General features: G+C 51.1%; 13 protein-coding genes across 13 annotated transcripts; 7 read left to right on the forward strand and 6 right to left on the reverse strand.

The window, feature by feature from the left end:
• Positions 1 to 1,713: 1,713 nt before the first annotated feature.
• Positions 1,714 to 2,372, forward strand: M430DRAFT_63777 (hypothetical protein; the record flags this gene model as incomplete). Its single annotated transcript, XM_024869079.1, has 4 exons — positions 1,714 to 1,774; positions 1,893 to 2,040; positions 2,167 to 2,257; positions 2,329 to 2,372. The coding sequence occupies exons 1-4, from the start codon at positions 1,761 to 1,763 to the stop codon at positions 2,370 to 2,372; spliced, it is 297 nt and encodes a 98-aa protein (XP_024723770.1). The 5' UTR covers positions 1,714 to 1,760.
• A 552-nt stretch (positions 2,373 to 2,924) lies between these two features.
• On the forward strand, positions 2,925 to 6,151 carry M430DRAFT_55975 (hypothetical protein). The gene is made up of 2 exons (XM_024868575.1): positions 2,925 to 5,620; positions 5,671 to 6,151. The coding sequence occupies exons 1-2, from the start codon at positions 3,129 to 3,131 to the stop codon at positions 5,990 to 5,992; spliced, it is 2,814 nt and encodes a 937-aa protein (XP_024723771.1). The 5' UTR covers positions 2,925 to 3,128; the 3' UTR covers positions 5,993 to 6,151.
• A 3,806-nt stretch (positions 6,152 to 9,957) lies between these two features.
• M430DRAFT_199153 (hypothetical protein) lies at positions 9,958 to 10,744 on the reverse strand. Its single transcript, XM_024864185.1, has one exon. It carries the CDS (start codon positions 10,590 to 10,592, stop codon positions 10,047 to 10,049), a length of 546 nt encoding a protein of 181 aa, XP_024723772.1. The 5' UTR covers positions 10,593 to 10,744; the 3' UTR covers positions 9,958 to 10,046.
• A 328-nt stretch (positions 10,745 to 11,072) lies between these two features.
• On the reverse strand, positions 11,073 to 11,486 carry M430DRAFT_199165 (hypothetical protein). Its single transcript, XM_024864186.1, has one exon. The coding sequence runs from the start codon at positions 11,303 to 11,305 to the stop codon at positions 11,090 to 11,092; it is 216 nt and encodes a 71-aa protein (XP_024723773.1). The 5' UTR covers positions 11,306 to 11,486; the 3' UTR covers positions 11,073 to 11,089.
• A 182-nt stretch (positions 11,487 to 11,668) lies between these two features.
• M430DRAFT_96152 (hypothetical protein) lies at positions 11,669 to 13,866 on the forward strand (the record flags this gene model as incomplete). Its single annotated transcript, XM_024869928.1, has 4 exons — positions 11,669 to 12,030; positions 12,111 to 12,278; positions 12,332 to 13,047; positions 13,109 to 13,866. 4 exons carry the CDS (start codon positions 11,669 to 11,671, stop codon positions 13,864 to 13,866), a joined length of 2,004 nt encoding a protein of 667 aa, XP_024723774.1.
• A 467-nt stretch (positions 13,867 to 14,333) lies between these two features.
• Positions 14,334 to 15,858, reverse strand: M430DRAFT_114647 (hypothetical protein). The gene is made up of 5 exons (XM_024861564.1): positions 15,440 to 15,858; positions 15,175 to 15,370; positions 15,006 to 15,092; positions 14,875 to 14,938; positions 14,334 to 14,819 (listed from the first exon to the last, which is right to left on the reverse strand). Exons 1-5 carry the CDS (start codon positions 15,449 to 15,451, stop codon positions 14,543 to 14,545), a joined length of 636 nt encoding a protein of 211 aa, XP_024723775.1. The 5' UTR covers positions 15,452 to 15,858; the 3' UTR covers positions 14,334 to 14,542.
• Positions 15,859 to 16,189: 331 nt separating this feature from the next.
• Positions 16,190 to 18,160, forward strand: M430DRAFT_47674 (hypothetical protein; the record flags this gene model as incomplete). Its single annotated transcript, XM_024867946.1, has 2 exons — positions 16,190 to 17,367; positions 17,419 to 18,160. The coding sequence occupies 2 exons, from the start codon at positions 16,190 to 16,192 to the stop codon at positions 18,158 to 18,160; spliced, it is 1,920 nt and encodes a 639-aa protein (XP_024723776.1).
• Positions 18,161 to 20,390: 2,230 nt separating this feature from the next.
• Positions 20,391 to 21,114, reverse strand: M430DRAFT_55980 (hypothetical protein; the record flags this gene model as incomplete). The annotated part of the gene is made up of 4 exons (XM_024868576.1): positions 21,057 to 21,114; positions 20,900 to 20,976; positions 20,519 to 20,815; positions 20,391 to 20,460 (listed from the first exon to the last, which is right to left on the reverse strand). The coding sequence occupies exons 1-4, from the start codon at positions 21,069 to 21,071 to the stop codon at positions 20,391 to 20,393; spliced, it is 459 nt and encodes a 152-aa protein (XP_024723777.1). The 5' UTR covers positions 21,072 to 21,114.
• A 611-nt stretch (positions 21,115 to 21,725) lies between these two features.
• Positions 21,726 to 22,277, reverse strand: M430DRAFT_133392 (hypothetical protein; the record flags this gene model as incomplete). The annotated part of the gene is made up of 2 exons (XM_024862295.1): positions 21,964 to 22,277; positions 21,726 to 21,908 (listed from the first exon to the last, which is right to left on the reverse strand). The coding sequence occupies exons 1-2, from the start codon at positions 22,120 to 22,122 to the stop codon at positions 21,726 to 21,728; spliced, it is 342 nt and encodes a 113-aa protein (XP_024723778.1). The 5' UTR covers positions 22,123 to 22,277.
• A 409-nt stretch (positions 22,278 to 22,686) lies between these two features.
• M430DRAFT_25009 (hypothetical protein) lies at positions 22,687 to 23,705 on the forward strand (the record flags this gene model as incomplete). Its single annotated transcript, XM_024865178.1, has 2 exons — positions 22,687 to 22,692; positions 22,755 to 23,705. The coding sequence occupies 2 exons, from the start codon at positions 22,687 to 22,689 to the stop codon at positions 23,703 to 23,705; spliced, it is 957 nt and encodes a 318-aa protein (XP_024723779.1).
• Positions 23,706 to 24,438: 733 nt separating this feature from the next.
• On the reverse strand, positions 24,439 to 25,056 carry M430DRAFT_55983 (hypothetical protein; the record flags this gene model as incomplete). Its single annotated transcript, XM_024868577.1, has 3 exons — positions 24,934 to 25,056; positions 24,632 to 24,873; positions 24,439 to 24,580 (listed from the first exon to the last, which is right to left on the reverse strand). Exons 1-3 carry the CDS (start codon positions 25,045 to 25,047, stop codon positions 24,439 to 24,441), a joined length of 498 nt encoding a protein of 165 aa, XP_024723780.1. The 5' UTR covers positions 25,048 to 25,056.
• A 259-nt stretch (positions 25,057 to 25,315) lies between these two features.
• On the forward strand, positions 25,316 to 25,978 carry M430DRAFT_199240 (hypothetical protein). Its single transcript, XM_024864187.1, has one exon. The coding sequence runs from the start codon at positions 25,446 to 25,448 to the stop codon at positions 25,866 to 25,868; it is 423 nt and encodes a 140-aa protein (XP_024723781.1). The 5' UTR covers positions 25,316 to 25,445; the 3' UTR covers positions 25,869 to 25,978.
• Positions 25,979 to 26,088: 110 nt separating this feature from the next.
• On the forward strand, positions 26,089 to 27,339 carry M430DRAFT_96237 (hypothetical protein; the record flags this gene model as incomplete). The annotated part of the gene is made up of 1 exon (XM_024869940.1): positions 26,089 to 27,339. One exon carries the CDS (start codon positions 26,089 to 26,091, stop codon positions 27,337 to 27,339), a length of 1,251 nt encoding a protein of 416 aa, XP_024723782.1.
• Between the last annotated feature and the right edge of the window lie 11 nt (positions 27,340 to 27,350).

The following is a 27,350-nucleotide window of genomic DNA, read 5'->3' on the forward strand; positions in this document are numbered from 1 at the left end:
CGTGTCTTCTGAGGGGTAGATCACTCCTTGTCAGCGGCGCGCAATATATTTCTCGCAAGCAAACAAGCAAGCATCATGTACTCTGCAAATGATTCTTCGGGGGCGACGGCACTGCTGATTGCTGTTAATTGATTTGATTCGGGGTGAGAGAGGGGAGGTGGCTGGACGGGTTGTGCGCTGTCAGATGAAAAGACCAGCGTCTTGAGATCGAGACCCGAATCCGACTCCTACCCCGCTCCAATTCATCCATTCTTTTACCAGGGGCTCGAGGCTCGACATCCATCCACGGACGTTCCCGTTCATCTGCACCACTTCTCGGCCCATGGGCTTGCACAGCCCTCTCCCCCTTCCATCCCTCAACAATCCCTATCTCGGGATGGCGTACATCCCGAACGCGGGACGGGCATCTTCATGCGCCTGCTCCCTCCCGAAGCTGTTCGATCGGCAGATTGGAGGCTCGTCGCTAATGTCTTCCTGAAAAAGCAAGAGAGCGAGACCGACCACTCTACTCGCCACTCTCAAGGATCCCGGAAATGCGAGGCGTGCCCGAGCAAGTAAGATACGCGGCCCGAGGGATGTACATACAACCCTCTCCCGCCCTCGCCAAGCATGTGAGAACCATGCGGAGCAGACGTCCCCTTCTAGAGAGGCGAAGGACGTTATGCATACTCCATGTTACGCAATTTCTACGCATGGATTTCTGAGAGTGGCGAGGAGGCGCGCCGTTGTGAAAAGGAGGGTTACAAGTACTGTAGAACACGTCTCGTTGCATCTCTACAGTCGGAGTCGGAGTCTGGGGAAATATCATGCCTGATAAGCCACAGCTCACTCACGTCTTGCGGAGATGCTGGCAAAGATTCGTCTGATTCTTCAATGGCATTTGATATGATCCACTGCCTATAAGAGACAATCGAGATCTCCCCCGCAATCGCCGGGAGCCACGGGAAGGACATGATTAGGAATGTGAGCGTCTCCCAATCAATTGGTTCTTCGGATGAGTAGCACTACCAGCCAGTATCATGAATCTTCCATGCTTTTTTTTTCCCAACTACCCTCGACGCCCCTCTTCATTCATTCATGAATGGACGAAGACGACGAATTCACCGAAGCCCATCCGTACGCAAACGGTAGAATATAACATCCCAATCAAATAATAGAAGGTAAGGAAGGAAAGAAGGAAGGAAAGAACGGACTGGAAATCCATTCATCCTTGTGGAAACTCCACTAGGAGCGCACGCGCGTTAAAATGTACATTTGGAAATACATCTTGGTTTCGAAGGGATTTGAAAGATTTGTAGGACACAGTTCAGATTGGTCGTCTAGGAGACAAGACAACTACCTGCTTGCTGAGGAGGCGTAACCAGTGGGATCTAGATAATTGGCCCAATGAATGAAATAAGTTCGAGGATATTAATTTGGTTGATGGTTTTTGAAAACGATGGAAACGAGCTTCTGCTGACGGGAGAGGAATTACGAATTACGCAGAGAAAGACCCAAGCGTTTCGATTGAGAAGGGAAACTTTGCATTTGATTTATTGAGAAAATTTTATTTACCAATAGCTACCTTAGGTAGATATCGTCAACTCGAAACTTTATGAACAAGCAAAGCCCCTTTAGCACCTCGATCAACAGTTTGTCTGTCTGAGCGCCTGAGGCATCAATATTCAGCCTTCTTTCCAGCCCCACAACCACCCATCATCAATCGCGCTCCATCCTCACGCCGCCCATCAGCAGCAGCCCCAACTACCCCAACTCCCAGCATGTTATTCTTCAGGTCCGTCCCATCCATCCATCCATCCCTCTCCCTCCCACTCACCCCAGCCCAGCCTAGCCCAGCGCTCACTCACTCACTCACTCTCTTCATAAGTAAACTAAAGCTAATTCCAGCGCAGTTTCTTCAAGACGCTCGTCGACCACGAGGTGACGGTCGAGCTCAAGAACGATATCCAGATCCGCGGCACGCTGAAATCGGTCGATCAGTATCTGAATATTAAACTGGATGATATACAGGTCGTGGAGGAGATTAAGTATCCGCATCTGGTGAGTTTTTTGCTGCGTTGAGCGGGAAAAGGGAAGGGAGAGAGAGGAGAAGGGGGGGGGGGGTGATTGATTGATTGATTGGATGATTGATGGGGTATGATGAGGCGGATGCTGATGAGAGCGTAGTCGTCGGTCAAGAATGTTTTTATCAGAGGCAGTGTTGTGAGATATGTACATTTGCCGGGAGCCGCGGTGGACACGGCATTGTTGGAAGATGGTGAGTTGGGCATTCATTCTCTCTTGTTCCCCTTTGTTCGGTTTTTCGACATACTGACAGGGTATCAATAGCGACGAGGAGAGAAGCAGCGCAACAGGCGTCGAAAGCGAAGTGAGAGTAGTCGAGTGAGATATTGATAGGGATATGACAATTGCTGCGCCGGAGCTCTAGAGAAATTGGGTGGAGAGAGCAGTTTGGGTTTTTGGAACGAAGACAGCATGAGAGATACGTGGGGGGCCGGACAGTTCCCTAAATACTTCTGCTTGGGATGTAATGGGTTCTATAGGTCATGCGGGGGCATAGCATTCATCTAACATTGAGCATGGCATGGAGTTCAGCGGTGGTGCGTTGGAGGCATTGTATGTATGTTATGTACGTATGTACGTATGTACGTATGGTTGGGAAGGAGGCCAAAAGCTATCAGAACAAGCAATACCCACCCTATAAAAACGATTAAAACATTTCAGCCAGAACCAGCTCAACACATCACCAGCCTGCTTGTGAGTAGGATCAGATACTGAGTGATATATACTTATACCTATACCTATGACCGCCCTTTACTTTTTGCCCCTTTCAAGGAGATCCAGTCACGAGACCTCGCGTCAAGCGATTCAACTCTCTCCCTTTTCGCGTCGACGGGAGACCCCACTCGGAAAATCAACGACAAGTTGAACCTCTTCCGGTCGGGGTGAACTCGAGGTTCTGCCTATGGATTTGCAAGTCCGCGATTGTCAATAGGCACTGTGCAAATCCCCTTTCCATCATCGTGCCAGATCCGATAAAGCCCTGCGAAAACGAAGAAGGCTTCCTGCTACTCACTACCTAGCCTCGGTGGCGGGCGGATATCCTCTGGCTATAACCACATGCGGCAATGTTCAGGAAACCTAGAGAGAACGTCTCATCGTCTTCAATCAAGACATCACCTGTAACGCCGTCTATCGGAAGACCCCCGACGCCACCGACCAGCAGCAACGCCGCTCCTCCTCCGCGCTCCAAATCCACAACCGTCATGGCATCCCGCAACAAGGCGCTCACGCCCCGCGCGAATTCGAAAACCAACATGTCGTCCGCCGCGAACCGCAGTGCGAAGAAGCCCAGCGCCTCCGCCCCGAAGCCCAATGGCAACATCCTCAACTTCTTCAAGAAGGTCGAGAATCCCCTCAAGGACGAGTCCATCTTCGTCCCGCGCGGATCCAAGGATGTGGTTCCGGCGCGGCCGAGCCCGGAGATCATCTTGGATCCGGATGTTGAGGATTTGTATGCGGATGATGATGCGTTGGATGGGGCCAGGTTTAATGAGGTGGGGGGTTCGGTGAAGAGAAGGAAGATATTGAGTGGGGATATAGCGGTTGAGAAGATGGGTGATGATGGTGGGGATGTTGGGGTGGATATAAGTGCTGCAGTTTGTCCACCTCTGGTTGAGGAATCGACGGAGACGAAGAATCCAAAGTCTAAAAAGCCGAAGAGGAGAGGGCCGTTCCTCTCGGATTCGGATACTGAGGATGAGGTTGGCGATGTGATATTGCCAAAGTTCGCTGTGCAGGCGCGAAACAAGGCACTGGACGGGCCGGACAAGCACGAGGATTTAGGGACCTCGTCGGCGCTTTCATCGGTAGAACCTTCCGGGTCTGATGATCAGGTCACGTTCAAACGTCACAAGAGGGTTCCAATAGCTAAGGCTCAGGCTAAGTGGGAAGCCCTGCAACCGAAAAAGCGGGCGCAGCCCAATATCCAAGTTGCTGTGGATGATACAGCGGACGAGTCAACAAACACAGGTAACGACGTTCCCATTCCGTCGCTGAACAAAGAAGAGACGAGCGTGGATGAATGGGGAAAATTCGACGATATAGAAGACTTTCCTGATGATGAATATGCCGAGGGGGAAGAGTTTATCGAACGGAAGTGGATGGAAGAACAAACCCGTCTAGAGGACGAAGGAGTCCAAGAAGAGGAGTTCAATGGCTTTCCCGATGATGATGAGCTAGGAAAGGGAGCTCCTGGAGAGAGAACAGCGACCTGTCCCATCTGTGATTCGGATCTAGGCGGCATCACTCCTGATGAAGCTACGAGACATGTTAATGGATGTTTGGATGGAAATCCTATACCTTTACCTGGACCCAAAACTTCCAAGTCGGGGTCTTCTGAGGTCAAACTCCTGCCTCCGGGGAGCAGCAGTCGGTTCATAAGGAAAGCCGCAATACCTAGGCCAGGACAAGCAAGTCCGTTTCAGATTGGAAACTCGGATACTACTCAATCATCGGCATTCTCCAAGTTGATGTCCGGCCATGCAGAAGATGCTGCCTGGGCGAGCGCTGCGGCCGCAGAGCAATCTGCCAGGGGGAAGCCTGCGTATCAGAGGACGTGTCCATTCTACAAGATCATCCCTGGTTTCTCTATCTGTGTTGACGCCTTCCGATATGGTGCTGTCCAGGGATGCAATGCGTATTTTCTGAGCCATTTCCATAGCGATCATTACGTCGGCCTCACATCCTCATGGTGTCACGGTCCAATCTACTGCAGCAAGGTCACGGCAAACCTAGTAAAGCAGCAATTACGAGTTGATCCCAAATGGGTCGTGGCTCTGGATTTCGAGGCACGTTTTGAAGTGCCAGGAACTCAAGGGGTAGCAGTCACCATGATACCCGCCAACCACTGCCCAGGCAGCTCCTTATTCCTCTTCGAGAAAACTGTTGGAAGAGGGGCGAATCCCAAGATCCAACGCGTGCTACACTGTGGCGATTTTCGAGCCTGTCCAGCACACATCGCTCACCCTCTCCTCATGCCAGACATCGTGGATTCCATCACTGGCAAGACGAAACAGCAGAAGATCGACGTCTGCTATCTTGATACTACGTACTTGAATCCTAAGTACTCATTCCCTTGTCAGGAGGATGTAGTCAAAGCCTGTGCAGACATGTGCGTGAGTCTCAAGAGCGAGCGCGCCGAAGAGAATGACGCATGGGAAGTGGCCAAGCGTCAACGAGCTGGCAACATGGCAAAATTTGTGTCCAAGCCTGAAGAGCCCAACCCGGTCTCCAACCCCAGCAAACCCCGCGGCCGACTCCTCGTCGTCTGCGGCACCTACTCTATCGGAAAGGAGAAGATCTGTATGGGGATCGCGCGGGCCCTCGACTGCAAGATCTGGGCGCCGCCAGGCAAGATGCGCATCTGCGCGGCGCTCGAAGATCCAGAGCTCATGAGCCGCATGACGGACGATCCGCGCGAGGCGCAGATCCATATGCAGATGCTGATGGAGATCCGGCCGGAGACATTGCAGGAGTACTTGCAGAGCTACAAACCGCACTTTAGCCGCGTGGTCGGATTCCGCCCCAGCGGCTGGAACTACCGGCCTCCTAGTTCCCGGTTTGTGCCCTCCTGTCCCCCCTTCTTCGTCAATGCTAACTACCAAATAGCTCGATCGATGCAAGCCCCAGCATCTCCACGATCCTGCACGCGCCCAACTGGCGCTCCTCCTTCTCGCTCACGGACCTGGTACCGCAGCGCGGCAGCACGAAGCAGGCCAGCTGCTTTGGCGTGCCCTACTCGGAGCACAGCAGCTTCCGCGAGCTGACCATCTTCGTCTGCGCGCTGCGCATCGAGAAGGTGATCCCGACGGTCAACGTGGCGAGCGCGGCGAGCCGGCGGAAGATGAAGGGCTGGATCGACAGGTGGCTGATGGAGCGGCGGAAGGGCGGCGTGGTGCGTGTTGGGGGTGAAGGGGGCGTCAAGTGGTAGGTGGTAGGTGGTGGTGAGTGAAATGAGGATCGCTAGTTGAGAGGAAAGTAAGGGTTGGGATTGCGATTCCGGATTGGTTTTGGGAGTCGGGAGTGTTAGAGAGAGGTTAGATTTAGGTATGATTCGAGATATATCATCAATCGTATCACGTTTCCACTCATCTATGCATCATTCTTCATTTTCCTATCTATCTTATCCCCTTTTCCTAGACGTGCGCAAAGAAAGAACCCGACGTATCAGCTGCTATACTATACTATACTATCATATCATATCCTATACCCTCTCTCCACGAGATTTCAACATCATATATCATCTTTTTTATTGCTATTCATCAAGTACTGTAGCTAGGTAAGGTAGCTTAGGGCAGATATTTCATTTTATTTCATTTACTTGCAGACATCCCATTCGCAGCTTTTTAGTTAGAGGGATTATAGGCTGGCAGGCAGGCAGAAGGATAGATAGTTGTGTTTCTTGCATTTTATTTTATTTTATTTCATTTCATTATATTCGATTTCGATTCAGATTTCTCCTAGAAAAAACAAATATATAATACCCCCCCCCCTCCCCCCCCCCTCCTCCTTCCCCCGTGTGCGTACCTATCTATTCTCGCATACCCCCTTTTTTTGCGTGGCGAGCCCCACCCCCACCACCCAAAAAAAAAGTTTTCAAAAAAAAAAAAACAAAAAAAAAAATATGCAACTGCCGTGAATCGAACACGAACCTCCACCTAACAAACTCAATAAGCGAGCTATGGAAGGGTGGAATCCTAACCATTGGACCACAGAAGCTTCGTTTATTTTGTTTTGTTTGTTGGGAAGAAAGGGGGATGGGGGGGATATAAAGATTGGTTTGTTTGGTTGAGGTTGGAGAAGGGGAGAGAGAGGGGGATGTGAGGATTGGGGATTGGGGGTGGGATTTGGGGTTGGGGGTTTGATTGATGGGATGGGAGAGGTATGGATAGAGAGGGTGTGTGTGTTTACTGGTGGGCTGGGATGGTGATGGGGATGGGGATGGGATGGGATAGGTAATGTGGGTTCTTGATGCTGTCTTCCTTATCTAGGTGTCTTTTTTTATGATGATTGGAAAAGAGGAGAGGGGTGTATAAACCTAGAAAGCGAGGAAAAATTGTGGGATATTCAAGATAAGGTGAGGTATGTATGTATGGATAGACCGATATTTAGATAGAAAAATGAATATAATAGAAGAGGGATGAAAGTGAAAACTGCTGCTATCGTGTGATGATAGGAAGGAATAATGATAGGTATTGCTCAGTGTTTTGCAGAGAAGTACCCTTTTTTTTAGTGTTGGAGCAGTTGGATGAAAGGGAAGTGTGTCTTTGTCGAGATTATTTGTTGCTGTTATGGTGGGATGATAGGATGGTGGGATGATTACTCGGTGCTTTATAGATAGATAGATGGATACATAGCTTTTTTGATATTGGTTTGGGTGGAATTTGAGGAGAAAGAGGGGAGAGAAGGGGGGGGGGGAATTTACTGTGTGTATCACGAAAGCAGGAGGAAGAGGGGAAAGGAGGTAGTGATAGTTTCTAGTGATCAACTACAATCCACCGTACAACATTCATAAAACCCCGCCATACTCAAGGTCTGGCTTCGTTTCATTTGTCCCAGCTCACGCCATGTCACCCCGTTACCCAGGATTCCAGGATCATATCAAATCATAACTTACACAATTCAATGCTAGGACGTCACACCATATATTATACATATATTGAAGTACCAAATTTTCCCCAGGGGTAGCGATGGGAGGCGGGGAGGTATTAAGTAGGTATATAGAGGAGTTTGGGTTAAGATGAGTAAGAGAAGAAAGAGAAGGTACCTTCGAAGGTGCTTAGTATCAGGGAATTAGAGTGTGACCGAGTGGTGAGTGATTTGAGATGAGGGCAGGGCTACCTGCAGTATCACCGCAGGTAAATATGAAAGACGATTCGAAGATCTTGGGTTAGGGTGCGGAACGCGGTTATTTGAGGGGCAAGACGGAGACCAAGAATTTCTTCTAGAAGGTCGGACTTCAGGGATAGCGTGCATAATTCAGGGGCTGTTATGCCGGCACAACTAGGCCACAGGATGAAGATCCCGATCAGCAGCTCCAGTGCCCAGGTATATAGCTTGGCCGATCTGATGCTTGTTGCGTGCTGCGTACAGGAGGCACGTGAGGCCTGTGGCATGCGGCAACAACGCTGTCGATATAAAGGTCTGAGGGAGGCATGGACGAAATACCCCGCCTAGGATATCCAGCTCAGTTTCGGGCGGTTTGCTCGGTGGGCGATGAACTGCTGGTTTGAGAAACAGGCGGCCTGAGGGGAAAGGGGGAATTTATAGGTGCCAAAGCTAGAAGACGGTTGCTCCGAGAAACCTTGTGGTAGGACTCCGTAGGCGAGAATCTGGTGGGGTGCAGGATGTAGGATGTATGAGAAGATGCAGGCATTACTGCCACTTGTGAGCATTGCTTGTCAATGACATCTCTCTCATCTGCTCCTGCGCCCCATCTCGTCTTCTCGAGACTCGTATGTTCAAAGAGATCCTTTGTATCAGTGAATCCTCTCCCCACCACGGAAGCCCCGAAATCAACCACCTTCTTTGTGTATGCAAAGTTGCGTGGAGGTACGGCGAGGCCGTAAAATACGACGAATAGCAACTCGAAAGGGTGTATAACGTACAGCCGACTCACTTATGCCGCGTAGGCGAGGACCAACAGAGTATTTGGAAAGGTAATGCCTTGCAAGAAATTCGTGTTTTTCATTCTGTGATGGCCTGAATATACGTAACGGGATCCGTTCTTTACCGACTGGAGGACCTTCAGTTTCGGCCTAGGATACATCTTTCAATTGATGAGATGTAGAAGGGTATAGCTCACGAGAAGAAGCTCGCGAGAAGGCTTGAGATGTTGTCCATCCAACGCTCACTTGACTAACACTTGTTTCCTGTGCCATGGGGCCTTCTGCACAACATGGGAAAATGGATGTCATCTCTGCAGGATCTTCTATCCGATTGTCACCATCGAAATTAATTTCAGCCTTGGCAGACTGAGACAGTTTCAACGAACTCCCTTGCAACCTTGTAGGTTGTGGGACCCTCCTCGGTGTCATCCGATGTAGTCTCTTTCCTACGGAGCTCTTTCTGCATCTTGCATTCCGTGGCTGCTTTCAATAGTCTGAACCCTTTTCCCAGAGAACGCCCTTCTAGAAAGCCTCATGACTACCAAATCCTCTATCAGCCGCCACAGCGTGCTGCCAAGCACTGGGATATATAGCTTCCGTGCTCCAGCGGCGCCGGCCTCTGGACCAGTCACGGCTGACCGAGGGTCAACGTGTGCGCCACAAACCTCTTCGGCGGTGATGGATGCAGACCCTCGCGGGACAAGACAGGGTGCATAGGATCTTTCGTGCAGTTGCAGGCGGCGGGCGCCAAGGAGATCGTGTTTGGCGGGGCCTGTCATAGGGGACCTGTCATACTACTATCTTCGAGGGGCGGTCCAGGACAGCCCGGGGAAGTTGAGCGGACCTCTTGACTATACTGGACTACTCTGCCAGGGAGTCTGATGCCCGCGAGTAGCGATTCGTGTGAGGCCCTGGGAGGCACTGTTGGTGTGTCGTTCCCATGGAGATCTTGGGAATCCGTTGCGGGCTGGCCGTCCACCCGTGGCCGCCGGGGCGTGGTCTCATCTTACTCCTCGCTCCGTGTTCCTGTTGGTTTCGTACTTTCGAACCTTCCAATGTTCGAGGGCCAAGACGCCGATGATTGGAGAAGGGAACTACCCAGGCTTGACGACGGTCGAGTTGGAGAGAGCGATGCGTGCACGTGGGGTTGGGTTAAGGACGGTGGCCTGAGGACAGAACGTAGAAACCGGGCATATCCCGTAGCGAGGAGGGATTTCGCGGAGGAAGGTATCTCCGTCCCGACCAGTGCGTGAACCGAAGGTCCGAAGCGCCACACCTGGAGGTTCGCGTCGATCGATTCGCAAGGCAGTACGGGCTGGCTGGCTTATCTGCTGATGCAACTGCACTCTTCGTATAACGTTCCCTGCTAATCAGTCTCTACATAGCACGGTTACAATCCACAATCGTATTCTGGACGGCAGAGTCGCACGTGCACGGGACGGTATACGGAGTCGGTCGATGATGTGTGGGATGGGGAAGCGAGGGGCAAAACGGGCCACACGAATCGACGCGCTCAGTCCTGGCGAATGGACGCGCCGGACGAGGGGGAAGAAAGCCTGCAGAGGTCAAGGGCCCGGGTGAAGACCCTGCTAGTGCCCGATGCGCCTCCCCACCTGGGCCCCATCTGGAGCTGGCCACCGGCAACGAGATGGGAAGAAACGTGCACGATTCTCGCGCCCTGATTGGCCGGCGTCGACGACGTGCGAAGAATCCGCTGAAAGAGTTTGACATGCTCGATGAAGTGTGTTGTATTTTTGCCTTTCCCGGCACGCGCTGGCAGTTGGGACCGTGGGAATATGTGGCTGATGCCGGGGGAGTTCCGTCAGCCCAGAACGGGGTGGAGATCCGGGCAGAGAACAGTGGGCAGACAGTGGGCAGAGAACAGTAGTGGTGCGCAGACCGTGGGCAGAGAACCGTGGACATGCGATGCGTTCGAAGAACAATGGCATCGCCGCCAGCCAAGGCACGCCGAGAAGTACAAGGCGTCGACAAGAGAAAGGAGAAATGCTTGTGTATGCTTGTGTATGCTTGTATATGCTTGTGTAGGGAAGCAAAAGCTTCTCTCAAAGCTTCTCTTTCAGCCACAGATACAGGGTCGTCCAGAGAAGGAATTGTCGATATACCTGTACAACTACATGCCCTCTCTAAGGTAGGTGCGCACACGGAGTATATCTGATATCTACACGATAAATACAAGACACACCATATACACCGTATCTAGGGCAGCACTACGCACTCCCGAGAATGGGTCGGCCACTAAAGACCAGCGGGTTTAGTAATGCCATCGCCCTCGCCCGTCTAACAAACAGCAAAAATCTACAATACCAACCTTAAAGCTCTGTTGCTGTAGTAGTAACATATTTGAATATTATTTCATATTCGGTGATTAATAATTAGATACTGGTCCAGGTGGTTCGCCGTCAAACTCTAGCAACTCGTCCGCGGCGGCGCAGGGTCCTTGGACGGGCCAAGAAGGGGCCAGGATGGAGCATTGGAAAGATTCGAGAAGGTTTTCGCCTTTGTTCTGTGCATGGCATCTTGTGTTGGTTGCCAGCCCCGGGAAAGATGTTCGACCCATCAGGATGAAGGGCGACTGCATGTGGCCCTCTCGGAGACGGCGTCGACGACACACACATAATAATTGACACACCTGTCTAGCCTCCTCCAGCGACGGTGGGCCAGTCCTGGACTCCTGGACTTGGCCTAGCTGCTTGGCCGCTCCAGCGCTCCTCTCCCTCGCTCTTCTCTCCTACCGTAGCTCGAGCCTCTAGCTCCTCCCACCAACGACCCCAGCGCCCGCGGCGATCCTCTCTCTCTGTGCTGCTGCTGCTGCTATATATCTCCTTCTGCTCCCTCCTCCTCTCTCTCTCTTGATCGTCAGTCCACCTCAACACCACCCCTCCTCCCCCCCTCTCCCCTCTCCCCCCGCCCCCAGCTGGATCTTGCCTGTTTACTCCGTCTAAGGTTCTCGGGTTCTTGAAGATTCAGCATTTGGCACAATGGCGGACCTTCTGCATCACCACAAACATCACGACCCCACCAACCAGGGGATTGTCAGCGTCCCTCACGGCCCCGAAACTGGCGACGACCACGCCTCCTACCCTTATGCTCACAACCCCGACAATGAGAAGGCCATCTTCGCCTATCTCCTCCATCCCGATGACAGCTACACGCCCGAGGGCGTCTACTGGGCCGACCTGCCCATCCACAAGCGCATCGCCTTCGTCGCCAAGACCGACAACCAGGAGGCCCTCAAGGAGCTGCGCTCCATCGGAAGCATGATGAAGAAGGATCCCTTGAGCCCCATCGGATGGTATCTCCGCAATGCTGTTCTGCCCGGTGCCGGTTTGGGTCTCGAAAGGTATGTTTTTTTTTGATTCCCGCGCGCCCCTCGGCAATAGGCTCGCGAACCTATCAATCAGATAATTAATTCTCGCGCAGTTACGTCCTCTTCTCCATCGGTAACCTGACTCCCCTCTTCCAAGCTGCCTGGCCCGCCTGCTGGAAATCCTTCAAAGTCTGCAACGAGCAATGGGTCAACGCCGTGACCTATCTCGAGGTCGTCGGAATCATTGTCGGCCAGATCCTGGTCGGTATCATCGGTGATGGGTATGATCTCGCCCCCACACCAAGCCAGATCCTCGATGCTAACCTCCTTCCAGTATTGGACGTCGTTGGGGTCTCATTCAGGATGCTATGATCATGTTGCTGGGTCTGATCATGCTGGTCGCGTCGTGGGGTACGTCTCTGAACGGATGGGTTGTTTGCTACGCCTGGTCCCTCTTCGTCTATGGTATTGGTGTTGGAGGAGAGTACCCCATGACCGCCACGGCGGCCATGGAGAATGCCACCGGATCTGGGAGGGTCTCGACCAAGGAGGACCGTCTTCACCGTGGCCGCAATGTCACCACCGCTTTCTTGATGCAGGGATGGGGCCAATTCTTCAACCAAGTCATCCTGATCATCCTCCTGCTGATCTTCCACCACGGAAGCGGAAACCCACCTTACTCCAAGGTGGCCACCCAGTGGGTCTACCGTGTCTCCTTCGCTATCCCAGCCGTCGGGACGCTCTGGCTCGTCTACTACCGTTGGTACAAGATGCCTCTGGCAAGCAAGCAGCTCAATGCTATCAAGAAGAAGGCCAACGTCACTGGATACGATCTCCAATCCTTGAAATTGACTTTCTACCACTTTGGTCCTCGTATCTTCGCCACTGCTGGCGGTTGGTTCTGCAACGATGTCTTCTTCTACGGCAACAAGCTCTTCCAATCTCAATTCATCAAGGTCATCTCGCCTACATCTTCTAACAATGTCATGACTGGCTGGCTCTGGAACTTGCTCAACGTCGGTGTCTCCCTCATGGGATACTACCTTGCCTGTAAGTGTTGTGATTGCCTTGAACTGCTTATGCCCCAAAACTAACACGCGGGCCCCTCTAGCCTTCCTTATCGACAACAAGAACTACGGTCGCAAGTGGATGCAACAGCTCGGATTCCTGATGGACTTCATCCTGTTCGTCGTTCCAGCCTTCCACTACAAGTACTACACCAGCATCGAAGGTATCCACGCCTTCCAAGCCATGTACTTCCTCTCCTCTTTCTTCAACCAATTCGGTCCGAACGCTGTCACCTTCCTCGTCGCCGCTGAAGTGTTCCCCACACCTGTTCGTGCCACTGCTCACGGTTTCTCTGCCGCCATCGGAAAGTGCGGTGCCCTCCTCGCGTCCGTGCTGTACAACTACATCACTACGCAACAGAAGTTCTACGTCGTCCCATGGTTCGGTCTTGGCGGCATGCTCATCACCGCCATCTTCCTCCCTGACACCACCGGTCTCGACCTCAAGGAGCAAGAGCGACGATGGGAGTACATCCGCTCTGGTCGCGAGAGTGAATACCACGGTGTGGCCGTCCACAAGCAGCATCTTTCCCTCTGGGAGCGCCTCCGTGGCATCGGCAAATACTACGACCCCGAGCTCGATTACCAAAGCAAGATCAATGACATGCGCGCCGACTGGGAGGCCAAGCAGGCAGAGAAGCAGACCAACGAGGACGGACTCGCTAGCGAGGAGGACGAGTACAACGCTGAAGTCCACAGCTACTTCCACGCCACGGGTAACAACTCGCCCTTCCTCAAGCCCATGAAGCAGCAGCAGCCGTCAACGGACAGCGATGACATGAACGAGAAGGCTGCCTCCTAAGCCTGTCGCCCTCGCCGTCCCGAACTGCATAGATTTCGGATTTCCTTTTTGTTTGTTGTTCGTGCCGGAGGTGGAGCGTTGTATAGGACCTGTACTGTACAACATGTGGCTAACCTCGGCATGTTTTTCCTGATATACTCGCGCCAGAATGGATGGATGGAGGAGGTGCAAAAAGCCATGTGTTTTTCTATCTGCGATACCTAGCGATGTGTGTGGTGCGATAATAGAAAGAAAGCTGGTTGGATATGTGTGCAAATTAGAGATTCCCCCTCATGCAATTTACGATAATTCTGAAGTACCCCTGTGCGCGTTTCCCGACTGATGTGGTGTGATGTGATGTGGCCTGGTTGCAATTAGGGGTCAAATAGGTACTGGATGCGACTCCCATCTTCCTAGCCACAAGCGCTTCCCTGCGCCTGAATCGGGGTATTCCTTATGCACACATGCAAAAGCCAAGGAGGAAGGTTGAGACCAACTTTTTCATTTTCATTCAATTCATTCATACATTCCCAAAATTCAGGATTCTCTTGCGAGCCAACAGCGTGGATATCTATTTTTTTGTCCAATCGCCCTCCCCCCAAACTTTTCCTTTTTCCCCGCCCCCGAAGTCCACTATTGATTGCTATAAACAACACACACACACACACACATATTATATATGTATATAAACACCACCCTACTCCTCCACCATCTCCTGCCCCTCCTCCTCCTCCTCTCCATCCCACCAGAGACAAGGACCTAAGCCTGCATCCTCCATACTCGCCACGAGGGTATACGGACTCTTCAGCGCGGGGGCCGCACCGGTGCCCAACTCCTCACGCGCCGCGGGCCCAATCGGCGTCTGATCAAACCAGTGCTCTTCCTCGATGCGGAACCGCACCGTCTCTTGATTATCGTAGTATAGAAGATCGTCGGATTCTGTGCGCCAGATCCAGTTTTGATCATCGCGGGAACTAAGGGGGAGAGGGGGGTTAGTTGGCTTTTTTGGGGGGGAGGGGAGAGACGCACAAATAGGATCCTTCGGGAAGCATCTCGCGAGGGACGAAGATCTCGTCGAAAAAATGGGTTCGGACTGCTGGGTGTTAGGATCTGAGGGGGGGGAAAGTAAAAAGGGGAAGGGGAGTGGGAGTGTAACGTACTGCGGATTCCGAGGTCGTTGGAGCTGCTGATACGGCCGGTTAAGACTTCATGTTTGAAAGGCCGGAAGACGATGAGTCTGAATTCAACTATGTGGGGAGATAGAAAGATTAGCCTATCCCATCATTCTCTCACTCTCGGATTCCTTGGGAAAGAGAAAGGGGGGAATACCATTGATGTTGACAAGTCCCGTGCCATTCCCAATCTGCCCATCCGAGGCATACAAGAGATCGTAGAGACAGATGCATAGCCCAATTTTCTGGATCACCTTGTTGGCGTATTTGGCATTGATGTTGTCTTCGATTACTTGGGCATGGCTCTTTTCGAGGTCTTGCGGGTGGATTTGGACCAGATCGGCGATTTTGGTCTGTAGCCTGTTAGAAAGAAAATTGATGGGTCTGAGAGATGACACGAGAAGGCAATAAGCAAGACGTACAAGGATGAACATGGCTGCGGAGAGAAGTGTTTTCGTGATGTGCTTCTTGCTGCTCAGGTTGCAAATGCAGGTTTCTCAGCCCTGACCTCCTGACCAAGTTCTGGTGGCTGAGATATGGCACTTGGCCTCAGAATAGGTTCCAATGACTACAAATTCTCCACGGACTCAATATCAACGAGAAGCCATCTGGCCCGGATTTCTTTCCTTCTCTCTTTCTTTCTTTCCACAGGAACTCTTCGCTTCAAGAGACGCCTGATCACGTGACCGGAGAGCAAAAATCGGATTCACTGCAAAGTGAAGTGAGGGTGAGTGCGCTTGCACCAGATTATTTTCTGCTCACTCTAGGAGCGTTTTGTCCTAACCATCAACGAACAACTCTGCCAACGCGATCGCGACTTCGTTCAAGCAGCAGGTTGCCCGAAGAACCTCGATATCAGAACAGAAAAAGCGATCTGCCTGCTGCACCAGTCTAGTGCCTGCGCTGACTAATACGTTCCGGGACGAACGAACGAACGTGCACGGAAAATTGCTTAGGGTGTAGCAATGGCAGGTTCGCGCTCTCTCCCATCACTTCACGCACCCGCGGTTGCTTTCAGAATTAGTATCAATTAACCCATCTTTTCTTTGCTATCTTCAGACTTCTCGGCTCAGTACGAGCACCTCAACGTCGTCTTCCGCGACAGGCCGAAGCCCTTTCACCCCCGGCCGAGTCGCACCCAGCCGCTGCTCAAATACTCCGAGTACGTCGAGATGGCAGGCAATCAACAGTACCAGTTCCCACCACCTCCTCCGCCTCCTCCTGCCGGTCCTCCTCCATCGAACTACCCCCAGAACGCGCCGTACGGATATGCGCAGCAACCTCATCAGGGCCCGCCTCGCGGTGGTGGCGCTCCTCGAGGAGGGAGAGGCGGCAATCAGGGTGGACGCGGTGACTTCCATTCATCATCTCCTTACCCACACACAAATGGTTACAATGGCCCGCAGGGACCACAGCAAGGACCTCAAGGCCAGGGACCTCCAGCTGGCTACAACCCCCAGAATCCTGGTCCCTACATAGGCCCTCAAGCTCCAGGGCCACAGGGCGGTTATCCCGGTCCGCAATGGCAGAATGAACACCATCAGCAGCATGGCGCACCGCATAATGGGCCTCAACATGGTCCAATGCAGCACCCTCCTCAACCAGCCCCGTTGTCTGCGCAGAACTACCATCCAAACTATGCTCCTCAAGCATATCAGCAACCGCAATACGGTCCGCAACAGCCTCCCCAACCCTTTCCGCAGCATCCACCTTCCTATGGCCACAGTGTGCCACCTCAACAGCCACCTCATGGCGGCCCACCACAGCAATGGTCAGGACCACCTCAGCATGGCCCGCCACAGTTCGGCGGCCGAGGCCGTGGACGTGGTGGATTCAATGGTGGCCGTGGCGGCCATGAAGCCCCTCTTATGGGCCCTCCAATTCGTATGGGTTTTGACAATAATGAGCGAGACCACATGGCTCAAGCGGGCAATGGCTTCCCTCCACAATATGCAAATCATCAGACTCCCCCAGCTCCATTCTCCCAGCCTGCGTATCAAGGTTATCCGCCACAAAGTTTTCCTCAACGTCCGCCACTTGACCCCAATCCCTACAACTCTGGCTCCCCTCATCGGGCTAGAGGAAATATGAATTTTAGAGGCAGAGGGCGTGGTGATTTTCAATTTCGCGGTCGCGATAATCGTCACCATAGTGGCGGTCCTAGGAATGCTTCTGAAACTTATCACAAGCCTGCAGGTGCAGACGCTGGTGGCAAGAAGAAGAAGAAGCGCCGGACAAACACCCTCGGCCTTACACCAAATGGTGCTGATCACGAAGATAGTGACGAAGAAGCTGATGATGTTGATGAAGAAGCTCGTCTTGTTACTTTGCTCGGCCCTGATACCCCAATGTACGTCCATAGATGAGTAGAAGATTAGTTCTTCTTGCTAACACGACATAGGATGCCAACTGATATTGACGCATGGCTGGCGGAGCGAAAGGCCCGATATCCTACGAAAGCTCGTAGAGAAGCTGCTGAGGAGGAGGCCCGCAAGAAGCGTGAGCAGGCTCAGGAAGCCAAAAACAAGAACCAGCACGAAAAGTCGTCCAAGAAGGAAGACGGCGAGACGAAGCTGGAGAGACAACAGAGAAAGGCTGAGAAGCTCAGAGCCGAACTTGAAAAGGCCGAGCGTAAGATTCAAGATTCTATGTCAGGTTCAAAGCGCAAGCGTGAGAACGGCGATGAGGGCGATGACGACCGTGGTCAAGTGAGCGATGATGATTCCGGAGATTCATCCAACTCAGACTCCGAAAGCTCCAAGCCCGAGACAATGTCATCTCGCAATGCGGGTCCCACGCGCGTTCCTCAACCACCCAAAGCTCAACTTCAGCGTCACTGCAAGTACTTTTCGACTGGTGGTACATGTGGCAAGAAGGGCAAGTGTCGCTTCGTGCATGACCAGGAGGTTCGCAATCAAGCCTTGAGGGACAAGGAGGCAAATGGTGGCAAGATGACACTCGCTCAGCGCCTCATTCTCAACGACACCGCCAAGGATGATCTCACCATTTTGAAATCCATCAAGTACCTCAAGGAGAAGGGATTGATGTCAGATCAACTCTCTGCCAGTGCAACGAAGTCTGAAGACAGCTTGCCGGCTGAGTCCAAGTCCGAAGAGAACGCCTACCCACAGATGGATTATTGAGAGACTTCCATCACCCAGCCCTGCTATTTCGTCTCCATTCGATCCAGTCGCGGGCACTCTAATCATATTGTCGACGCGTTTTAACTTGTTACACCATAAGGAATACAGGCGGACATTGGCAGATCAAGTACAAGGTGTTATTTGATATGTGGCCGACTATCTGACTCTTGATTGCCTATTGACTCCGTCACTCACCGTTTCATACCCTGCCTGGTCGACTATTTGTTTGAGTATTCATGGTGTTTTCAGATTCCGGGAAAATATGGGGAGTTAAAGGACAGGATAAAGTCGTGCTTGTGGCTGGCTGTACAATTCGACCTTTTCAACAGGCCATCTCATCGACGGCGCTGCTACCCACTTCGAGGCAGCTTTACCTGCCCGTGTTTTACTTCATATGGTTGTTCTTTACCCCATCACCGAATAATTTATCCCATCAGTTTCCTTTCCAAAAAGGCTCGCTCAAGCCGCCCTCGTTCGCTATTCAAGCATCGACTGATGCTCTGAATGGAAGTTTCAGCCCTCTACGGCCAGTAGCTGAATCCAAAATGTACAATAGTCTGCCGCGTCTTTTAGCAAAATAAGAATCTTCCCTTGATGTTTGTTTGTGGTATGTATCATGCTTAGCATACAACCCACAGAGATTCTGAAGAGCGCATATGGCTCGTGCATACCTCACAGTATCGTCGCATTCATTGGACAACACTGGGGCATATCAGAATGTTATTCTTGATTCGTACCTCAAACATATAACCATATACACCGTGGTTGTTGGCGTGAAAAGTTACGCAAAGTCAATAGTCGAGACCCAGAAGTATGCTTCAATTGCTTCCTTTGATATCGTCATTATTTTAGTATTAGCAAGAATTGCTACGGTGCTTGAAGTTTTCGCATGAACCTATCTATCACGTCTCGTCTCCTTGCGAAGTCTGAATCTAGTTTCGCAGTAAAAGATCACTCTTCTATTAACTGGCTCCAGGCCCAGCCAGGAGTGCTTAACTGCAAGGACGGTCCGATCAGAGCCGACTTGTTCAATTGGTCTCGAGAACAGGAACTATCGTCATTTTTCAGCAGAAGCCAGATTTTGCACTCGTCTTCAGAGTAAAAGAAGTGCCCCTTGAATCGGCCCCCTTAATCGTCGCACACTTTCTGGAGTCCAGGTATACGTCGTATTCCTTGAGGTAGTGAGTAGAACTAGGATTGGTAGCCCTTGTCTGGCGAGAAGCTGGGAATCTGGCACAATACTCTCTTACCACGATATCAGCACTAGGAATTTCGGACCGGCTCTTTCCCTAGTCACCCCCGACGGTACCGACATCCAGGATAACTTCTCTTCAAACATAAGTGACCATGGATGGCATACCGCTTGGGAGGTCAAAAAGCAATCCAAGATGATCTCCCATCTTAAATTCTGTTACAGAGTTGTTAAAGATTATCAACTTGTTGGGGAGGGATCATTGGTGATCGAAAAGTCTTCGATATGAATTGAACAGGTAGGGGAGCTCGAATTCGAAATCGGTGCTTTGTTATAGATTGAATTAAAAATTTGCGGCGACTGGTGATGGCAAATATCAGGGCGCTATGCTGATCATTATAGGAGCTCGTTTTGAGGAATACATAGTAATAGATACCTAGTTAAGAGAAAACAAGACAGTTTGAACTATTGATTATACTGCTAGTGACGCCCTCGTGGCTGATCATAACGCATCTATTGAGGAATACGGATAGTTTTCAGAGTCTCTTCATTGCTTCTAGATAGGAAGAAAGAACCCTCTTCAAGACCCCTGGACCAAAGAAACTCTCCCCGTGATTCTCTTCCCTGGATCGCCTTGGCTCCTATGCTTGGTTGGATGATTGTATACTTCCCAGGTAATTAACTAGGGTTGATATCTCAGGATCTAGACTTCTTGTGTGGTGTGTGGCGTAATATGGGTAAGAATTTGTGCAGATGGATATGGGACTCTGGTGGATCGAGGTTAAGCTCTAATCCAACGTAAAAGCAGGTAATTGGTTTTTCGTGAGGAACAGGAGGGAGTGTGATAACGGGGAGAGTCTCAACAGGAAAAATATAATCACTTCAGTGAGTATCATTTGGTCATTTATATTTCAGGACGCACAGAGATCTCATTGCTATCTGTTACACATGCTTTTTTGTGCATGCTGCTATTCGCAGAAGCCATATCCCATTGCATATCCCATTGCACCCCAACCATCCAACGAGCCGGACGAACATTTACTTGAGAGGAATGAAACGCGAAGAGTGCGTAGCACCAATACCAGGTCTTCCGTGCTTGACGGGGTGGCTATACAATTGTTAGCATTTGCCAATCCTCCTAACCCGCGAGAATAGGGTGCACTTACTAAGAGATGGAGAACTCTCCCAAGTAGTGACCGACCATCTCGGGCTTAATTTCGACCTGGTTGAACTCCTTTCCAGAGTAGATACCAATGACGCTGCCGATCATCTCAGGCACCACAATCATATCTCGGAGGTGGGTCTTGACGAGGTCGGGCTTCTCGTTGGGCTTGGCCTCTTGCTTGGCCTTGCGCAGCTTCTTGATCAGGCCCATGGGCTTGCGCTTGAGACCGCGGTTGAACCGGCGGCGGGCGCGGGCGTGGACGACATCGCGCAGTTGGTCGGAGGACAGGTCCAGCAGTCTGTGGGCAAAAGAATAGAGGGTTAGCTTATGTGCTCCCCTTTGAATTCTTCATCCTGCGTGGTGGGTGGGAGGTGCTGCGTACTGGTCGAGGTCGATGCCACGGTAGGAGAACTTGCGGAACGTTCTCTTCTTCTTGATCTCGGCAGCCTCAACTGGGTCCTGTAGCAAGGCGGCTTGTCAGTCTTGGGTTCCATCTCAGGATATCGAGGGGAGGAAGTGGATGGCAGATAGATACGCACGTATTCGTCAGCCATGGTTGCGGTAGTTTGACGTGCGTTCGCTTTTCGAGATTTGTCGAAAAACGAAAGATTCGATGTTGGCGATAGCTGGAGTCGTGTTCGTCGACTTCTTGCCTCGTGGAATTTTGCGATTGAGGTTCTGCTCGCTTAGTAATTAGCGCCAGGATTTAGCGTAGGGCAAAGACACCCCAAGCCCCAATCGAATATCGAGAAGGGGAAATCGGGGGTAAGGTATCTAGATATTCTGCACTTCCGGGATAATAATAATAGAATAATTGGCAACCGTTATTCAATCCATTAGGTTTCGGAATGGGTGTATCTCGTTGCAGTTTTTTAGAGAGGAATGATTTTAGAGAGGAATGATTTCGATGTGGGCTTGCAGATGTCACGCGGAACAAGTATTGCTCGAGCTTCCGTTCTCCATTTCTCCAATCAGTATTTGCTTCAGAGAAGCAATCGATATTCTGAATATGGGTGCTGATTTTGGAAGAAGTACGTCTTTATTGTTTGTATTGCGCTATCTAGCGTGCATGATTGATATCATTTCATGGGAAGGCCGCAAATTCCAGCCTTTTGCCCCCACGACATGCAGTAACAAGCAGAGCCCGCACAACTTCTCCCAGAAGCCCTGACCAGAGCAACGAAGCAATCGCGACATTGATTGATTCTCTAGTCGAAAAGACCGAAACCCATATCCTCGTCGGACTCCTCCTTGGCCTCTTCCTTCTCCTCCTTCTTCTCCTCAGCAGCAGCAGCGGCACCACCAGCGGCAGCACCAGCAGCAGGGGCGGCAGCACCGCCAGCTCCACCAGATGGGACGGAGGCCAACTTGGTTGAGCCCTCAGCGATCAACTGTTTAGAACATTAGCATCCCAATCGCCGTGCCATATGGAAACAATTGGCATACCTCCTGGAGGTCCTTGCCCTTGAGCTCGGAGATCAGGGATGAGAGACGCTCATCGTCGGCTTCGATACCGACGGACTCAAGGACGGCCTTGATGTCCTTCTCAGCTGGAGAGGAGTTGCCAGCGAGGGTGAGGAGGAGGTAAGCTGCGAGGTGCTTCATTTTGATTGCTATAGAGCCGAATTGTCAGGGGCAAGGTCCCAAAAAGAGTTCCAAGCGGGGGAGAGTTAAGGTTGCAGAACAAGACGTACAGTTTGGTTTTGAGTTTTAAGGAACAGGAGATTCAATCAATTTAACCGCAATTTGGCGGAGACTGAAACGTCAAGTTCTGAGGGCTGAAAGTCGAGAAGTGTGGGTTGTATTCGTGATCTTGAGATCCGAACATTTCAAAAAGTTCGCGGGCAGTTTCTGTGTGGAAGATGACTAAGCGAGCCCTCACTAGCCTTGTTCGGGTGTAGCTACTTCCAGTGACCAAGGCGGCTGTAATCATCAAGACCGCAGGGATATATTTGGCGCCTGAGCAAGAATCACCCAGGACATCATAAATACCACGCCCAAGCAACCCTATTCTAGGCACAGTCAAGGTTACTGTGTGCCACCTTACCACCTATTCCTATTGATATCGTCGCCTTCCAGATGTTATGAAACCTCACTTCTTGCCATAGCACGCGATCCGCGTTGACACTTGTTGGTTGTTCTTTGCCTTTCTACGAGAGTCTAATCATCATGCCGGTATGTTACCTCACTCTTTGCTACAGAACAAGGCCCCGTGTATCTCTAACAGGTTGGTAAAGATTGGGGACCTCCTCGCCCAGATTACTGGGCAGCCAAGCCCAACAACGACCGCCTTTGAGCCTTCCTCAAAGCGCAAAGCCGAGGATGATCACCGGAGACCAGTGGACAAGGCGCCAAAGGCAACCACACAAGCAGCCAGCTCGTCGAGACCGATCAGTGATCCACGAAAGCCATCAGAGTCAAATCTGAAGACTAGGCCGCCTGCGACTGGTAATGGTCTTAGTTCCGCCACAACATTCAAGAATGGGCAGCCTACCCCACCTCCGTCAAGCGATGCCCCGAAACAACCTAAGAAGGGGTCCTACGCAGAGATTATGGCTCGAGGTCAGGCAGCACAAAAGGTCCTGGGACAAGTGGGGAAGATTCAGCACAAGAAGATTGAGAAGCTACCCAGCAGACGAGAGAGGATGGAACTGAAGGCTCAGCGGGCAGCCAAGATCCAGAAGGGGCTTGCTCCAAACAGCAAATTCCAAAAGCTGGGGCAGGCTTCTCTTCGTGACGGAAAGAATGGCGTGAAGGAGAATGGGAAGGTTGCTGCAGAGCCCGTGCCTGACAAGAAGGTCAAAAAAGCGGCGTTGGCAACTACGGGGTACGCTGGAACTGCCCGTCCGCATGCGGGGGGCTCCAAAGGTCCTTCGAGATCTAATGCTTCTTCTTCTTTGAGACGTCCCGATAGATATGATGATAGACGGAGTTCAGCATCCCGACGCTATACATATGCCAGTGAAGACGAGGAAGAGGAAGAGGAGCAGGATTATGAATCTGATGTCTCGTCTGATATGGAAGCTGCAGCGTTCGAAGTAGATGAGGAAGAGGAGTTGGCAGCCAAGATCGCAAGGCAGGAAGATGCAGAGGCATTAGCGGAGGAGAATAGGCTGAAGCGGGAGAAAGAGGAGAAGAAGCGGAAACTGCTGGCTATGGCTAAGAAGGCGAAGCCAACGCGTTATTAGGGTACATCACGCATCAGATGGGGATGGAGTAAAGGGGCATTGGGAGGTTACCTGCGAGGGTTTGCGAATTTGTCTGTTTAGCGATATGGCGTCAAGGACCACGGGCATTGAAGGCGTACTTCCTTCGAGACCGCTGTGACAGTATTGAGTCGTTTCGCAGCGCTCATTCTTGAACTATAAATTAATCATACTACGATGCAACAAAGTCTCCCATTGATCTAGTCTGACCTCATTCAAGAAAAACCTATTGACAGCACAATGTTGGTTTGACGAGTTGTATCAGCCTCGTGGTTCGTTGAAATAAGCTGCTGATAACCTAGGCCAACTGAAATCTCTATATCACGTTACAATGTTTGGTGCTTGTGAAACACGCGGCTTACAAGTTGCAGTCTGAACAAAACATGTCACATATTCAACCAATGATTGAAAACAGCCTGCCACTCAATAACGACCTATACGGCCCATCAGAAAGGATGATATTGAATATTTGAAGTAGCAATACAACTTGAGTATAACTGGAAATCGAGAGTATGACGCAGTGGTGGCGTAAATAATGGCAAATATAAATTGTCAGCAAGGGCGGGGGAGACATGAGGATTCTAAAGTAAAGGATGATATCTTGTCAATTGTTCTTCACGCGGACCGCACAAAGGAGCAACAGAGTGAAGCAAAGAAATGGGCCACACATCGAGAAGGGCTATGGAACAGGTTGTATGTACGGGTATTTAGATCTTTAGCCCTCTTTCTCTGCCAAAGCCTTTGCCTTCTTCGCCTCTGCCTCCGCATTCAGCTGCTCATAATGTGCTACTAAAGATTCCATATTTCTCGCTCCCTGACCAGCCTGGACGTTGTATGGACTTCCCGTGTTGAAGATTCTAGAACCCGTTAGCAGGCTGTCAACCAATGTATGGCGTAGCAAGACTCACTCTGGGAACTTCAAATTGACATGAGCGCTTCCCTTATCGCCAAAGAACAGGTGCTTCTCAAAAGCAGCCTGCTCCATCATATTGGCGTGCAACAAGTTCCGTGTTGCCCATCGATCCTTGAGGTCCGAGTAGCCGCTGATGAGCTTTGTCAGGGCTGCGGGTTTGCCATCCGCACCCGGTCGAGAGATTGCGTAGACGCCAAGTGAGAGGGGAATTCCGGCAGCTAAGACGTAAAAGCCAGTCTATATTCCCTATCAGTATGCGATCGAAATGTGAGGAACAGTAGCAGGGTGAGAACTGACTCCGAGCGGTTCCGGTTTGGATGCTGTGCTGTGGTGGCCATGCTCGGTACTTGCATATCGACGTGTGCTTGCCTTGCCGGCAGTGGTGGCGAGACGTCGCCGGATTGCATTCATATTGTTGTGGTTCAATTGACTGTCATTACCTGCGCAGTTGATATTGGAGCTTTGAGGTTGAGGTCCTTCTTGGCGACAAAGATTAGTCAGCGAAGGCGGTACGCGATTAGGATGGCAGAATTTCTCTCGAGACGGTGACACACTACTCCTCCGTATATGTACATTACCTAGCTAACTACGTCGTATTTGAATATCTATAGATTCCAGGTGATTCTGCATATAATGATATGCTAATCTAGATGTCCTTGTTTTAAAGGTATAGATATGTTGGAAAACAACAATTAGGTAGAATTTTGGGAACTTTAACGATCGAGGCCGGCCTAGCCCGTAGATGTTCCTCGATAAACGTGCATTCATAACACTCAGCTCCAACAACCTGCCACTTGTCCTTTTTGAAAATGGCCACAACCAACCCTCTGCAGAACGCTGCAAATTACCTAGACGACGATATTGAGGAATATTCCGATGACGCCGAATCTCTCGCATCGATCGAAACTGACGACGGCGAAGAGCACCTCCCTGAGAAGATAATCGCCGAGTGGCAAGGCAGGCACGGATTTATCTGGTACCTCGTGAAGTGGCAGGATTGTCCTATTCTACGATCTAGCTGGGAAAGTGATACCAGCTTCGATAATTTCTCGAAGCTTTTGGAGGACTGGGAGGTTGAAAAAAAGAAGCAGGATAGGGGCGAATCGAAACCGCTTGATATTGCTGCGTTCAACAAGGCGGTGTTGGAAATTGAGGCGGCCGAGAGGCAAAGGAGGATACTCCGAAGACTTAAGCGGAAAATCAAACGTGTTATCTCCATCGTTACCGCTTGAAAAATCCTGGACTTAGGCAAATCGTCTGGAACGTTGGTTTGATTGGAGGCGAAACGCTGTCAGAGGAGCCTTCTCGTGTTGCCACCTAATTTTCAAGAAGAAAGAGACGTGGCATCTAGAAGATTTGCACTTCCAGGATTTTTAAATCTACAGCATTCCCTCAAGCTGGATTTTGCATCAATCACTCGCCCCAACTCCTGGCTCTGCCGACACCCCAAGGATGGTTTATATATCACTGCGAAGCCTGCTAGGCCTCGCATGTCTAAGCTTGCCAATCATCGCCGAAGCAGCCTCAGCACCCGCGGAGCCTTCAGCCTCGCCAGCTGCAGACACAGATCTTATCTGTCCAACCAATCATGCAGGAGATTGCTATCCGCGAGTCTTTCAAGCAACCGAGGATTTCCAAATCATAAGAGATGGACAGGATATACCATCCGGACTCCACGTACGGTTGAATGTCTATACCGGAGAGAGGGAGGCTCGGCTCAACATACCCATGGAAGGTGAGGACGGCGCAACAATAGAAGAAGCCCCTACCGAACAAGCCATGGTAGTTGTAGAGCAGCCGGAACCAGAAAGTGAAGAATATCCAGCCCTTCGGGATCAAGTCCCGCAAAAGCCACCACCTTACGAGGCAGCTGGTAAGATCCGGCCGCCTGAACCCACCGATGGAGGCGAAATCGGGACATTCAACAAAGCCAAGCTCATCGTAAGCATGGAAGGACGGGCCTTCGACCCTTCACTCGACGACCTCTCTGAATTAGCTCATGACATCTACTATGGCGTGGAAATCGCCAAAGATGGACCTGTTTTGGAAAAGCTCCTCTGCTTGGCTCTAGGATCTGGATCCGACAGATTCCCCGCTAAGGAGAATAAGAGAGATCATAAAGCTGCGTCAATTTTGGCGTCAGCTATTCAGAATAATCCCACAGCGTTGGGGGAAGTGGCAAAGATGGGGAGAATAGTCCTGTACCCGAATTGTGGAGCAGAGTTAACTGGGAGTAAAACGAGGGGAGATGGAGGCTTTGTGAGCATTCTGAGGAATAGGTTGGGGAGGGAGAAAGAACCTTCTTCATTGAAGGCAAAAGTTTCGCTCATCAGCGGCTTGATAAAAGAGCCCAGGATTCGAGACGAGTTCCTGCAAACTGGAGGGATGGAACTCTTGCTGGCGATTTGGTTGAAGAAGGGAGAGCAGTGGGACCCTGTGAGGATGAAAGTTGCCCAGCTTGTCATGGATAATTTATTGGACGAGAATATGGGTGCCACGTTGGGGATTTGGCCTAAGAAACCGGTTTCTGAGAAGAGTATCTGTGAGACTAAGGGCAGGATGTTGGAAGATGGATGCTGGGAGTATCATGTCGAGAGCTTCTTGGAAGCATCCCCTGAATCGTCCTGGGCGGATGATTTCCTAAAGATTCTGCGGGAGCAGAGAGCCAGGCTGGTAAATCCAATACCAGACAGGGAATTGTAGAGAGATTCTTG

This window comes from Amorphotheca resinae, assembly GCF_003019875.1.
Source record: "Amorphotheca resinae ATCC 22711 unplaced genomic scaffold M430scaffold_2, whole genome shotgun sequence".
NCBI classification, from domain to species: Eukaryota; Fungi; Ascomycota; class Leotiomycetes; order Helotiales; family Amorphothecaceae; genus Amorphotheca; species Amorphotheca resinae.

Excerpts from the sequence above, each read along its gene's own strand:
- M430DRAFT_55975 (XM_024868575.1), top strand. The coding sequence starts at position 3,129 with ATGTTCAGGAAACCTAGAGAGAACGTCTCATCGTCTTCAATCAAGACA. Across the intron at positions 5,621-5,670 it reads TACCGGCCTCCTAGTTCCCG|CTCGATCGATGCAAGCCCCA; the intron begins GTTTGTGCCCTC and ends ACTACCAAATAG.
- M430DRAFT_199153 (XM_024864185.1), bottom strand. The coding sequence starts at position 10,592 with ATGTCCACGGTTCTCTGCCCACGGTCTGCGCACCACTACTGTTCTCTG.
- M430DRAFT_199165 (XM_024864186.1), bottom strand. The coding sequence starts at position 11,305 with ATGTGTGTGTCGTCGACGCCGTCTCCGAGAGGGCCACATGCAGTCGCC.
- M430DRAFT_114647 (XM_024861564.1), bottom strand. Across the intron at positions 14,939-15,005 it reads CAACGACCTCGGAATCCGCA|TCCGAACCCATTTTTTCGAC; the intron begins GTACGTTACACT and ends AACACCCAGCAG. Across the intron at positions 14,820-14,874 it reads CTTCCCGAAGGATCCTATTT|TTCCCGCGATGATCAAAACT; the intron begins GTGCGTCTCTCC and ends TCTCCCCCTTAG.
- M430DRAFT_199240 (XM_024864187.1), top strand. The coding sequence starts at position 25,446 with ATGGCCACAACCAACCCTCTGCAGAACGCTGCAAATTACCTAGACGAC.